The sequence below is a fragment of the Phyllostomus hastatus genome, unplaced genomic scaffold, assembly GCF_019186645.2.
Source record: "Phyllostomus hastatus isolate PE091 unplaced genomic scaffold, TTU_PhHast_1.1 phas_contig_210, whole genome shotgun sequence".
In the NCBI taxonomy this organism is placed as follows: domain Eukaryota; kingdom Metazoa; phylum Chordata; class Mammalia; order Chiroptera; family Phyllostomidae; genus Phyllostomus; species Phyllostomus hastatus.
The window spans coordinates 15,291,676-15,305,132 of NW_025333737.1; the positions used below are offsets into that span (position 1 = coordinate 15,291,676).

A 13,457-nucleotide genomic window follows, 5' to 3' on the forward strand; every position below is an offset into this window, starting at 1 on the left:
TGATTATTATAGAAATTCTTTTTTTTTTAATTTAATTTATTTATTTTTAGAGTGGGAAGGGAGGGAAATAGAGAGAAACATCAATGTGCGGTTGCTGGGGGTTACAGCCTGCAACCCAGGCATGTACCCTGACTGGGAATCGAACCTGCAACACTAATACTGAATTTTTAAAAAACATATCTTCATTATATTTTTTTCTATTACCATTTAGTCCCCTTATACCCCCTCCCCCCAGCAATCACCAATACTGAATTTTTAAAGCACTCTCTAAAATCTGTTATGTGCTTGATTTAAACCTCTTTAAGCTCAAAGAAGTTAATGACATTTTGCTAATTCATTATTATCTGTAGGCTAAAATTCATCAATATGATTTCGTAACACTTAGCGAGAAAAGAATCTTTCAAACAAAAGGTGGAAGTGCTTAAAAATTTCTCCCCAAGGATGAATGGACATCATAATAACTTTGCACACCCCCTCCCCAGTGTCAACTGGGAAATGGCCTCTGCCCAGATGACCCCACAGAGGTAGGTGCTCAGGCACGCCAACTCCCACCTCAAGTGAGAAGACGGAGTAGGAAGGCACCACCTAGAGCCTTAGCTAGGCTGGTAAAGAGCTCAGAAACATGAGACAATCCCCCCACTTGCTCTCTGACTCTCTGGTACAGAAATGTGAGAAAGCCAACCAATTCATACCCACAAGGACTTGCCCAATGTGTCAAGGAGGTACATGGTTCTGGCTTCAATACCTCACTGTTCAAAATACTGGGGTGTGAACACCCACTGGAGTTTTCTTTAAGGTCAGCCTAAAAGCTGGATAACGAGACTAGGCAAAATGTGTACAGATCCTGGCACAGGAACTGTCTTCTTCGGAAGACAGTCTTGGTTGACCTCTTGGTCTTGGTCGACCAAGGCTGGTCCCTTATAGAGTCAACTGTTTAGAGTGGTCAGTGCATACACAAGTTATACAACAAGCTCCAAGGATAGCTAGAGGGCATTTTTAAAGAGAAGAGTATACTGTTCCAACACACGTGGGCACTGTGAAAGTCTCGATGTAATGGGGACATTTCTCATTTATAACTAGTCAGAACAACATGTGGTTTCCTTCTCTGAAATGCTCCTGGCATTCACTGTAGCCTGCCATTCCTCCTGCACGTCAAGTGACTGGAATGTACTTATAATGTAACTGCGCCTCAGAAGCATCTGGACTGCAGCTGCCTGTCACGTAAGGTACACATTGCAGGATGCCATGCATAAACCACGTATTATCCTTTCTCCCACCTCTGCTATGCCCTATTTCTCTTACTATCAAAGGAACATTCTCTTCCCTAGGGCTGAGAGCCACTGCCAGCCTGCATGGAATAGGAAGAGCGCCTGGATCCCTGATGACCCATAGGTAAAAAGCAAAAGTTGCCTTGGTCCATGTGCCAAGAAGGGGTTGATGATGTAGAAATGTTTATTTTCCCCTTGAGATTTAGAAATCAACTGAAAGTCTACTTCAAAGTCTATTATTTTTTCCCCTCCAAAGAACATTTTATAAGAAAACCACCAAAACTGCTTTTAGAGAAAAGAAGCGGGTTCTTCATATCAAAAGAGGCCACCTCCTCCTTTCAGGGGTACAACATGTCTAACTCAGTACTTGTACGTACAACAAGGAAACAATATTAAGCCCAGCAGGGATCCTAATAGTAAACGGATTCTGTGTGGCCTCCAAAGCAAATGAGTCATGAACTCCCATGTTTTGAAGCTCGGAGGAAACCAGCAAAACCTGGCATTAGTGGAACAAAGAAATTCACATCTGCACATGTAATAACTATTCATTCTAAAGAAGTCAGCGCCCCCCTTACCACAAGTACAGATGAGGGCTGCCACTAGAGGCATTCTGAGGAGAGGCAAGCGTAGTAAGTGGGACACTGAAGACCAAGAACCCCGAGACGGGCAAACTGTGCCAAGGGAGGTGAGCACAGCACTGAGGAGCCGAACAAGTCAGACAAGTACCACTGAGGCATTCCAGGTCCCCCACCCCCCGCCAACGATCTGCCTCCTCCATAATGAAATGACTACAGCAGCTTAAAAAGCCCCACCAGGTGCTTCTCAGGGTCCCTAGACCACTAAAGATACCCTCCTCTGATTTCTACAGACAAGCAACGACAATTTCTGAGGCTTTGTTTACTGTAGCCAATGGAAGAAGAGGTTAAGAGCATGGGTTTTGGATTAAGGGAAGTATGGATTTAAATACCAGCCCAGCCATTTCTTAACTATTTCTCAAATTCTCTAAGTAGCAGTTTCCTCAATAGTAAGATGGAAAGTTGACTCTCTTAGGACAGTTATGAGGATTAAATAAAACAACAACAATGTATGTAAAGCTCCTAACACAGTGTTCAAACTCAAGCTATTATTACTAGATTTTGACAAATCAAACAATCTAGTATCACTTACTTGTGGTAATTCTCTTTTTTTTCATCTCTCCAGTTTTTATTTAACTGGTGAATTTTCACAGCTACATATCTTTGTTCTGTTAGGTCAAATGCCTATAAAAAAAGGAATAAATTATATTCTGGAAAAATGCTAACAAGAATTATAGTCGACTAACTTGAAGCTTCTATTTAACAGATCAATATATTCAAAGTCCAAAATGCATTATTAAATAAAACAACAGCAGAAGACAACACATCACATACTTGTTTTAGAGTAGAAACCGTCTTCTTGAAACTTGTGATCAGACAGAGGTCTCTAGACACACTGGCACCAAGGGGTTTAGGAAATAAAACCAAGCACACACCACAAACAGAAAGATAGCCCATGCCTTCACAGCCACTTCCAAACAATTCTCTTTCCGGACATTTCCATCATTTGCCCTATTTGAGACTTTTCTCCCTTAGGTTGTCTCTTGTCCCTCAGCTGACACTGGGACTTGACACACTTCCAAGGCAAGTCAGCTTCTGAAATGCTGGGGATACAGACTGCCTTTTTGAGAAATAACCCCTCAGGATGCACTTCTTTGCTACATTTGTTTAGAAAATAACTTTGTGATTTGTCACATTGTGTTTATTAAAACAGAAACAAAAACAAAAATCCCTGCCTTTAATCCCTCTCATATATGCTGAGTAAATAAAAAAGCAGTTTTTGTCCCCAACAGTGTCTGAAATTAGTCACACCAAGTCACCTCTCCAGCACTGTCCCAACAAAGGGACATGCTTTCCTCAAAGGCCACCTCTGTTGGCAAATCCAGCATCAGCTAGGTCCTCTATCATGGGAATAACGATGCCGGGTGTAAATCACAATCTGATAAAATAGCCTTTTTATACAACAGACAATTTCCCCCACACAAAAGAATTTATTGAGGAACTCCTTTAGAACAAATAGTTTTTCTTAGCTTTTTAAAGTTAAGATTAAAAAATTCAGTACATCAGTTCCAACATTATTACCACCCATCTGCTAGTTTCTACCAATGTGTGAGCACATAAAGGCGACAGGCGCAGACACACCATCCACAGTCATGGCTGCTCTACAGGTCTTTAAAAATGTAAGTTGCCTGCAGGAAAGCACTGCATTCAAGAGATGGCTGCTTATAAAAGAAACTTCTAATTTACACTAAATATAAACCAGTATTTTTTAAAATATAAAAACGACTTCATTCGAACAAAGTATCTTATTTCACAGAAACGGAGACTTTTGAACTCTATTTTTCTTAGAGTTTGAAGTCCACCAAGCATGTACACCATCATGGCTTTAAGAGTAGAGAACCATTTCAAGTCTTTAAAAGACGTATTAAATACCATTTAATTTCTAAGAACACTAATGATATTATAAGTATCATTTTTCTTCATATTTTTGAACCCAAGGCACTATGATCCACCTCTGATTTAAGAAAGGCTTTTGGTGAGTGAAGAACAGGAAAAAAAACCCCCTACATTAAATGTATGCATCATTGTAAGAAGCATCTAGATTTTACAAGTGTTAGACTGCTTAAAGAATACATAAAGAAAAAAGAGGATAAAAAAAAACAGTAGTAACCGGGAAGGAAGTTCCAATAACCAATTTTGATGATTTAAAGAAAAGGAATAGTCCCAATTCTGGGTACATCACCAAAAGAACTGAAAGACTACCGTATTTTTCGGACCATAAGATGCACCTAGGTTTTAGTGGAGGAAAATAGGAAAAAAAAAATTGAAGCAAAAAATGTGGTAAAATATTTAATAACATAAATAACATAATATTTCACCAATGTAAAGCTACATTCAGACTATAAGGTGCACCCCCCTTTTTCTCCCTAATGCCCCCCCCAGGAAAGTACATCTTAATAGTCCAAAAAATACAGTATCTGCACCATGTTCAAAGCCGTACTATTCACAACAAACAAGATGAAGCAACCAAAATGTCTACTGGCAGCTGAATGTGTAAAGAACATTTGGTGCATACATACAATGGAATGCTATTCAGCCTTAAAAAAAGAGGAAATCCTGTCACATGCTTTAATAGGGATGAACTCTTTTTAAAAAACAATTTACTTTTAGAGAGAGGAGACAGGAGGGAGAAAAACATTGATGTAAGAGAGAAACATCAATCAGTGCCTCTTGAACGCCCCCAACCAGGGACCTGGCCTGCAACCCAGGCTCATGCCCTGACCAGGAATATAACCAGTGACCTTTCACTTTGTGAGACAATGTCCAACCCACTGAGCCACACCAGTCAAGGAGAACTTTGAGGACACTATGCTAAGTAAAATAAGCCAGTCACAAAAAGACAAACACTGTGATTCCACTTATGTGTGGTATCTGAAGTAGCCAATTTCAAAGAAACAGAAAGAATTGCAGTTACAAAGGCTGGGAAGGGAGGAAAAGTAGAACTGTTGATAACCATTAGAGTTTCAGTTTTGCAAGATGAAAGAATTCTGGGCATGTTTCACAGTAACATGAACATACCCAATATACTGAACTGTTCACTTAAAAATGGTTACAATGGTAAATTTTACGTGTTTTTTTTACAATAAAAAATTACCAAATATAAACTAAGCATATGCTTCAAGAATGAAAACAAATAAAAACAAAGAAAGTAGAAGAAAGAAAGGATTCAAAGCAAAACTTAATAAAATAGAAAGCAAATCAAACAACAGATCTGATTGACAAAACAAAGTTGATTCTTAGAGGGGGAAAAAAACACTGGCTAATCTCTGACCTACCAGTCAAGAAGAGGAATAACTAAGGAATGGACGATATTTTTAAATCAAGGTGAAATGAAAGATTTCCAGAAGAAATTGCACTACCAAAATTGACTTTAGAAGGAAAAGAAAATCTGAATAGATCAGTATTTGTTGAGGGAATTGAATAGGTGATCAGTTTCTTCTAAAATGACACCTACCCAGGTGATTATGAGTCAGCTCTGAGAAACTTTTAGGAAGCTAACAATTCCCATGTAATGAAATTCCACAGCTCACTCTAGGATGACCATGACATCAAAGCTAGATAATGCTGCTTGCACGCAAAAGATGAGTATGGGTCAGTCCCACTTATAAACACAGATAAGAAATGGAAATAACATACTAGAAAATCAAACCTAGCAGCACACTAAAAATATTACTATAGCTCTGGAAATGAATAGCAATGATAGTTGCACAACCATTGTGAATGTACTTAATGCCACTGAATTGTACACTTAAGAATGGTTAATTGAAACTATAAACTTTATGTACATATTACCTCAAAAAATAGTAAAAAAGAGAAAAAACAGCAGAACTAGTTTTTACTGTTTTTTTTTTTTGTGAAGTGAAAACTAATTATTTTACACAAAAGATTTCCCATGTATAAATTCACATGGGCATAAAGCCTAACAGTGAAGGCTACACATTAGAAACAGGGAATTGCCAAGGGCCATGCAGTAAAGACCACTTAAGAAGTCAACTCAGCATTTAAAAGCCAGACACCAGGAACATCTAGAGAAATTTAAGGAGGCTGTGGCTGGTGAATATGTTATGGATATGGCAGCTATATTCAAAACTGGCTGAATTCCTCATTTAGTAAAAATCAACTGGAAGCACAGGAGTCTGTACTTGACTGGTCTGATGGAAGCACTCTAAGCAAGGACACTCCTTCAAAATGCCAGTGCTACTCTGACTTAGAGGAGAACATCAAAAGGCAGTCTTTCAAATAAGTATTAACTGTAACATATCTACTTTGTTAAAACAAATTCTCATGAGAATAAAAGTAACGCATACACATTTCTAGCAAATGTAGATGAGGCTGAAAGTGCAGAACAAGAATAAAAATCACCATAAGTCCACTGGCCAGAAATTAGTGTTTTTCCTTCCTGTTTCAAAAAAAAATCGATAATTATTTATTTTTCAAACTTGAAAATAGGGTAAACTCTTGTATCCTACTTATTGACTGAAGTTTATTAAAAGCAGTTCTTCAAAGTTTTGAATTTCAACCAGTAGTTACCAACCCACAGTTACACTATTCTAAATGTTCCCTCAGTTGTTAAAAATCAGTAATTTAATCCTTAGTCTCTGTACCCGCTCCTCACACTTACCTTATAAACTTCACTGAAACCTCCTCTACCCAAAAGATGTAACAACAAATATCTGTCATTTAGCGTTGGATGATCTTTAAATCTGTGGGAACAGGGAATACATAACATTCTGAGGTCAAGCATTACACAATCTTCCAAATGTGCAAAATTTCCAGAATATTTAACATGTTACACACATGACCATAGCTGCTGCTGACAGTTTTGCAATCAATGCCAATCTAGCTAATTCTGAGCATAAAGACAGTTATAGAATTCAAAGATACAGTAGAATTACAATGAACAGCATTAGCTGTAGAGCCATGAGGCACAGGTGCCAGTCTCCACGCAGCCACAACCAGACCTGTGTTTTTTGTTGGCCTCCCGCCCTGTAGACGTGTTGACAGCCCTTGCTATCAAGTGAGGGGGCAGGGCTGGTCCCTGGTCAAGTTAACTTAATTTTTTCTAAGTATGCTTCCAGATCTATTTATCGAAGATGATCTACTTCATCAGGTTACTGTGAAGACTACATGACAGAACACAGGGGCGCTTAGCACTATGCCTCATGCAGAGAGAGGGCTCAGTAACGGCTGCTGCCCGGCACTTTACAGAAACACAAGTCCATGGCTCACACAAGCCAAACAAAAATACATGAGTTGTAGCTACGTCAAAAATGGTGTTTCAGAGTCCAAAGCATGTGGGAAGGAAGAGATAACAGACAGAAGCCATTTCCCACTTGCCGTCTCCTTTTCACAGTTTCAGTCTCTTAAATGACTTATAAACAAAGGCGGACATTTATCTAAATCAATGTGCTGAACTTAACACTCTTGCTTAAAATCTCAACAGTTGAATGGTCCTTAAAGGTCACTGAAAAAACAGATGTCATCCCAACTCAATAATCTTTCCACAACAGCCCAATGTCACCCATTCTTCCCTTTAGTAAGGCTCTGTAGGCAAATGTGAATACATAGTATACCCCACCATTTACACTACAAAGCTATAGTTTAAGTGACCGCTACTTGTGTAAACATGTTATATGTAAAGATATTTACTATATGAATCTAGTATGTTTACATATATTTAAACTAAAGCAAATCATAATTTTGTTCATAAAACTGCATTACATACTCCAATAGAACCACATACACCATGGAATCAATTTACCAAATTTATTATTAAACAAAAATATCATTTCAGACCAGTGATTTTCAACCCTTTTCATCTCATGGCATACATAAACTAATTACTAAAAATTTGCAGCACACCAAAAAATATATTTTTTGACAATCTGACCAAGAAAATAGGCATAATTTTGATTCAGTCACACTGGACAGCTACTGTTGTATTGGCTGCTGTCATTTTTTTATTTGACAATCTAAAGGAAAAGAGGTCAGTGCTCCCGACTACACAGCTTCTTGTGCACACTGGTTGAAAGTCACTGTTCTAGACCATTCAATTCATGTCAGAAAGTGCTCAGCAGTCTCTAACCCAGCATACTCCCAAATTGCTTACTGTGAATTATCTTCATTATGTATCCTTTTTAGTTCCCTGATATGTAGATTCCTAACCCTTTCTAGCCTTTCCAGCTCTGCCTGGATTTCTGCTTCCTCCTAAAGTGAAAAGAAAAGAAATAGCTCAGAACACAAGAAATGTTATCTTTCCAGAATCTCATTACCAAAACCATGAGCAGAGACATCTTTCTCATGAACACTATAGGAGGATGTTTTGTACTAAAAAAGATTTTTTTAAAGAACTAGACTTTTTGTCATTAAAAACCAAGCCTATAATAAAATTCAAGTCATACAAAAATTACAGTAGCAAAAGGAAGAGTCCTCTGACCCTTTGCTCCCTCCCCTCTATGCCCACTCCCCCAGGTGTAACCACTGTTAAGTTTATTGTCTAAGTTTCCAGAAATGTTTTGTATGTATGCATATAAAAATACAATCTTTTTAAAACAAAAATCAGGTTCTTTATCTAGTTCTGTTCTGCAAGTATGGATTATACTGGGTGCCTTAAGTTTCTTTTATGCAACAAGATCTGAGAACCCAGTGGGAAGAAAACAAACAGGCGTCAATAGCAGTTTATTAAATGCTTACTGATCACCACCACCGTAAGCAGCACCCACCAAAAATATATGAGCGGCTGAATTAAATAATTGAGCAACCTATATCTAAGATGCTCCTGTGAACATCATCAGTAACAAATTCTGTATAGGTGCCTTTATGTAACAACATGGTTGATATAAGACCTATTCTTCTTAGCTAGTTTAGGCAAAATATATGAGCTGCTATGTGATTTAAAGTATTATAAGAGATTTCTGCAGGTATGTGAAACTAATACATTAGCTCAAATAACCAACTTGCTTCCACACCACATGTAAATTAAAAATTCTATCTGTCTTTCTATTTACCTTTTTAAGATGACCTAATCTGAGTTTGAAGATTTCTTCTTGTTCATGGTATTCTGCTAATGTTAACCTGGAAAATAATGGTAGAAATTTAATAAATTACTTTAAATCATAGTGCACCTATTTAAAGAGAAATGCCAAAGCATGCTATATAGTATGCTTTGAATATATATGTATATTCAGAGACTGAATAATACATTCAGTCTCTTAGCTAAACCAACTTAAAGTTTATCTTGCAGTCCTATGACACCAGAAAACTCCTGTGATTTATCAGATGTTCTGTGAAAGAAGGGCTTCAAAGCCAAAAGTCTAATTTGCAAAAAATAATAATATAAATGTGCTATAATTTTACATTATTTATGGTATTGGTTTTGTCCCAAATGTTACTCAGGTGAAAATCCTTTAGGAGAGGTAGCCAGAAATTTTATGTCTAATTTTTTTAAAAGGCAAAATAATAAGCCAATGGATTTGATTATTTTTGTTAACTCTTAGACCTTAATACTATAATAACAAAGAGAAGAACAAGAGTGGAAAGAGTCCAAAATCTGGAGTGTGAGGACTAGGGTTCAAAGTGCAACTTGGGCCCTATGACCTTGGGGAAGCAACTTGAACCTCTTGAGCCTCTGTTTCCTAAACATCCAACAAATTTAACCTATCTAAAAATCCACCTAACAAAAGTGTTTTGACTATTAAATGAGAATGTGAAAAGAATATATAATTTGTAAAATGCTATTTAAACACAACTCTCAAAGGGCTGACTGGATGAATAAGCACTCGTTTCATGTTCCACTGACGCCAATCGCATGCTCCTACCTCAAGTGGGCATGTAAGATACTCCTTCACCTTCACCCTCCACATGCTAAAAGCCACATACTTCAAAGTTTTAGATGCCCCTGTCAGATACATGCTAAATAGCAGGAGGAAGAAGAAACAGCTATCCTATCAGCCAGGAAGGACTACAAAACAGAGCCTTAAGGTCTGACCAAAAGAAAATAAAAAGAGTAAAAATAAGAAGAAATACACCCAATAGGGCTATTCTGGCAATCTCTTCCTAGTTGCAAAAATACTTATATATATTACTTTATCACACTAGTAAAAAAAAAAAAAAAAGGGAGGAACAAAAAATAGTAACTAAGAATTCTTTCTCTGCCTGCAATTTCGATACCAGGAAAGGATAATGTGACTCACTTCCAAACTCCAGAAGACTGTTTTTGGTTTCTGGCCAAAGAAATGAGCCAAGCCTCTGATACTCTAATTAAAAACTGGACCAAATGTCTTCCAGCTTGGATTTTACACAGCACTCCAAATGGCAACTATGTATTGACATACTATTGGCCCAGATTAAATTCTAATTATTGTTCTATGGCAAGGAAATAACCTATGCCTTTATTTTTTTTTACTTATACCTTCTTTATACTCCTAAGTGAATGGTTTTATGCCCTAGAATTAAATAATTTTCAATTAATGCTGGAGGAAGATTCCCTTCCCAAAAAGAATACATGAAAGACAATGATCAGACTAATGTGTATAGCATTTGCCCAGACAATCTTTCAAGTCTGGGCTCCTACTTAGATTTTTTAAAAGGCAATTATTTTTTATTTCGAAACTAGTTTTAAAATATTCAGAGCTATAAGAGTGAAGATGTTTCCCAAGCTTACACTAAATGTAATTACTAGCTTATTCATCTTTTCATTTTCCATAAATAAACCGCGAACTCCTACGACTGCAGCTGTAGCATTTACCTCTGTATCCCCCGTGTCCAGAACAGAGCTGAGTATATCATAAGCATTTAACACAGACTTACTAAATAAATGTCAAGAGAAAGGCTCCTTAATACATCAGGTATGTATGGGGTGAGGACTGGTGTTGAGCATCTTTCTCACCAGAATAAGGATACATTTCTGGAATGTCATGGACTTTGAACAATGGTATAATGCAAATATTATTAAACTTGAGGTAGGTTATGGGTTAATATATTTTTGTAAACTGATATGAAACGTAAATAGCAAACGACATGCTAGTTAGTAAATCATACTATCTGCTATTTGTGGCTATCTTTATATCTGAAACTTATTTTCCATTGACGAATCCCACAATGACAGCTTTACAAAACTTTCCCCCCTGAAAAACTGATGAAGCCACTACAGATGCACTAATTACAGTACCAATGGCTATAAATATACATAGATATACATAGATTTTAAATTTCAAATAATCCAATTAGAAACCAACTTCATGGATAACATCAATTCTTTAGATATTGCCTACATTATTACCAGTAGAGCTTTTCTTTCCTTTTTAATTTGAAAGCCTCTTGAACACAGGTGATGACTTAATGTCTTCAGGGTAAGCATAAGAAATATTGTAAACAGGTAAGTAACATATAGGTTTATTTCTCATGCCAATTCTGCTTGGTAGTTCCTGTCTAGTTGGCAAACTACATACAGCAGTGAGCCACTCAACTCACAGTATGCTTTTGTAAAGCTTTTTACTGGAACACAGCCATATCCATTCATATATGTATTGTCTACAGCTGCTTTTAGGCTATTCTGTTGAGCAACAGAGACCCACTAGCTTGCAAAGCCTAAAGTACTTACTATCTTGGCCCATTTTGGAAAAAGTTTGCCAATCCCTGTCCCAGAGTAAGACTCTTAGTGGTCAAGAATTCAATGATCAAAGAGGAAACTCTGACATGGGGTGGAGGTGGAAAAGGAAAGTATTTGTGCTCAGGATATTCTACCCCTCCTAAATACTAACTGTTGACTGGCAGTGAAAAAGATGACTGTACTGCAATTGAAGACACTGGTGATTCTCTTAGGTACCCCAGAATAGTAAAATACAGGTGATAAGATTTGGCTTATTGGGAAAATATCCTTTTCCTAAAATATTTATTTTTCCTTAGGTTACTGCTAAATTCATGGCTGTTTAATTGAGTGCTCTTTAAGCAGTACAGATCATTTTTTAGTTGTGTATTCTTCAGTCTGAAATAGTTTCCTCATAACCCCTGTAAGATAACAACATGCCATAACCCAGAACCAGCCACACATAAGCAATCACATCATCTGAACACCACGACATCACATTTGTTATAACAGTGGCCAAAGATCATGATGTCAGGTTAAGTGACATTACTCCTCCCTCTCATTCAAAATTCCCCAAGTAAGATCAGCACTAAGAAAATGAGTTCATTTTATATGACTTGAGCAAATCCATTAATGTAAATAAAATAAAAAAAAAGCTTAAGCTCTAGCAATCTCCATAATTTATCATTTTCCCCCAGTGATATTCAAGAGAACATCTGTTGTTGGAGTACAGTGTGTATCTCAGTTCACATCAATAAAGAACATACGTTTCATTTTCCGCTCCGTTGGTCTTGCTTTTCCGCTGTTTCTGCTCATTGGTTGCTGGAGGCACCTGTCCCATTGCAGGAGGTTTCCGCTTTGCTAACATTTTCCGTTGTCTTTCTATTTCTTCCCTCTGTGAATTTATCCTTTCCTGTTGCCTAGAGATATAAAAGATGTGGCACAGAGGAAGATGATCAAAAAAAAAAAAAATCCACCGTCATCTGCATATCTAATAGATGTCAGAAAAAATAAGCCCCTTTAAATCAAGCAGAGATTTGATTTTATCTTCAATTTGAAAGAGCCAAATAATTGATGGTAGAAAGCGTTTGTAGAATGAATCTGTGCTTTAAGACACTGTTTATGATCAGTCTCTCAGTGAAAAAGTCGGCAGGAAAGAAAATTATCAAATTTCTGCTGTGAGCTTGTTTTCTGACTAAAAAGGAAGAATTTTCTGACTCCTTTTTTAACAGTTAAGAAAACAAATCTCTGGTGTGAAACCATTCAATAACTGTATTTACATTTTATATTTTTATAGAAGTGCTATAGGTTCCAAGTAACTTTTTACTTTCTACTTGGATTAAAGTTTCCTCAAATTATATCTAGAAAGATACAAATGTGAAGGATGCTAAACAAAGTAAAAAAGGATTTTCATTTATTCTAGTCTAAGTGAGCCATTACCACCCCTACATCATTCCTATCCACAGAAAAAGCATAAAGTCTTGCAACTAGTAAAAACTCCCTAAAGAATAGCACATTAAATGAATAAAAACCATATATAAAGATTCTTCAGACATCTAATTAACATCACTACCATTAGACTATTTCCTAATAAGAGATCTAATTTTTCTATGGTAAACAAGTTTATAAATTAGAGCCAATAAAATATCAACAAAAGAAAACTACTTCCTCTCATGTATCCCACCACCTAACAGATATTAAGGTTTACAGATTTGGTACATAAAAATATATCAGGAGTTGGGATTCACCAATTATTTAACAAACTAAAATTGCTAAAGCACCTATCACAGTTTGCAGCCAAATGCTAGCTCCATCCCTGTCTTTAACACACTTCCCCCCATCTCCTTTTCTTGATCCAACCCTCATTTTTGTAGAATAATAGAATCTATTTTTAACCTATTCTCAAGTGAAATGTCTTCTACCCTCTTCCCTGAACACTGTAGTTGTCACCTCCAGAACTGTTCCAGA

The 13,457-nt window shown here is 36.9% G+C and overlaps 1 protein-coding gene across 4 annotated transcripts in view; it reads right to left on the minus strand.

Moving 5' to 3' along the window:
* The window catches only part of TLK2 (tousled like kinase 2), a 109,116-nt gene that overhangs the window by 18,129 nt on the left and 77,530 nt on the right, over positions 1-13,457 (minus strand). For all 4 annotated transcript variants that reach the window (XM_045836564.1, XM_045836562.1, XM_045836563.1 and 1 more), the window contains 5 exons: positions 12,257-12,409; positions 8,911-8,977; positions 8,013-8,110; positions 6,525-6,606; positions 2,436-2,527 (listed from right to left, as the gene is read on the minus strand). In XM_045836564.1, coding sequence (XP_045692520.1) covers positions 2,436-2,527; positions 6,525-6,606; positions 8,013-8,110; positions 8,911-8,977; positions 12,257-12,409 — 492 coding nt within the window. The remainder of the gene's footprint in view (positions 1-2,435; positions 2,528-6,524; positions 6,607-8,012; positions 8,111-8,910; positions 8,978-12,256; positions 12,410-13,457) is intronic.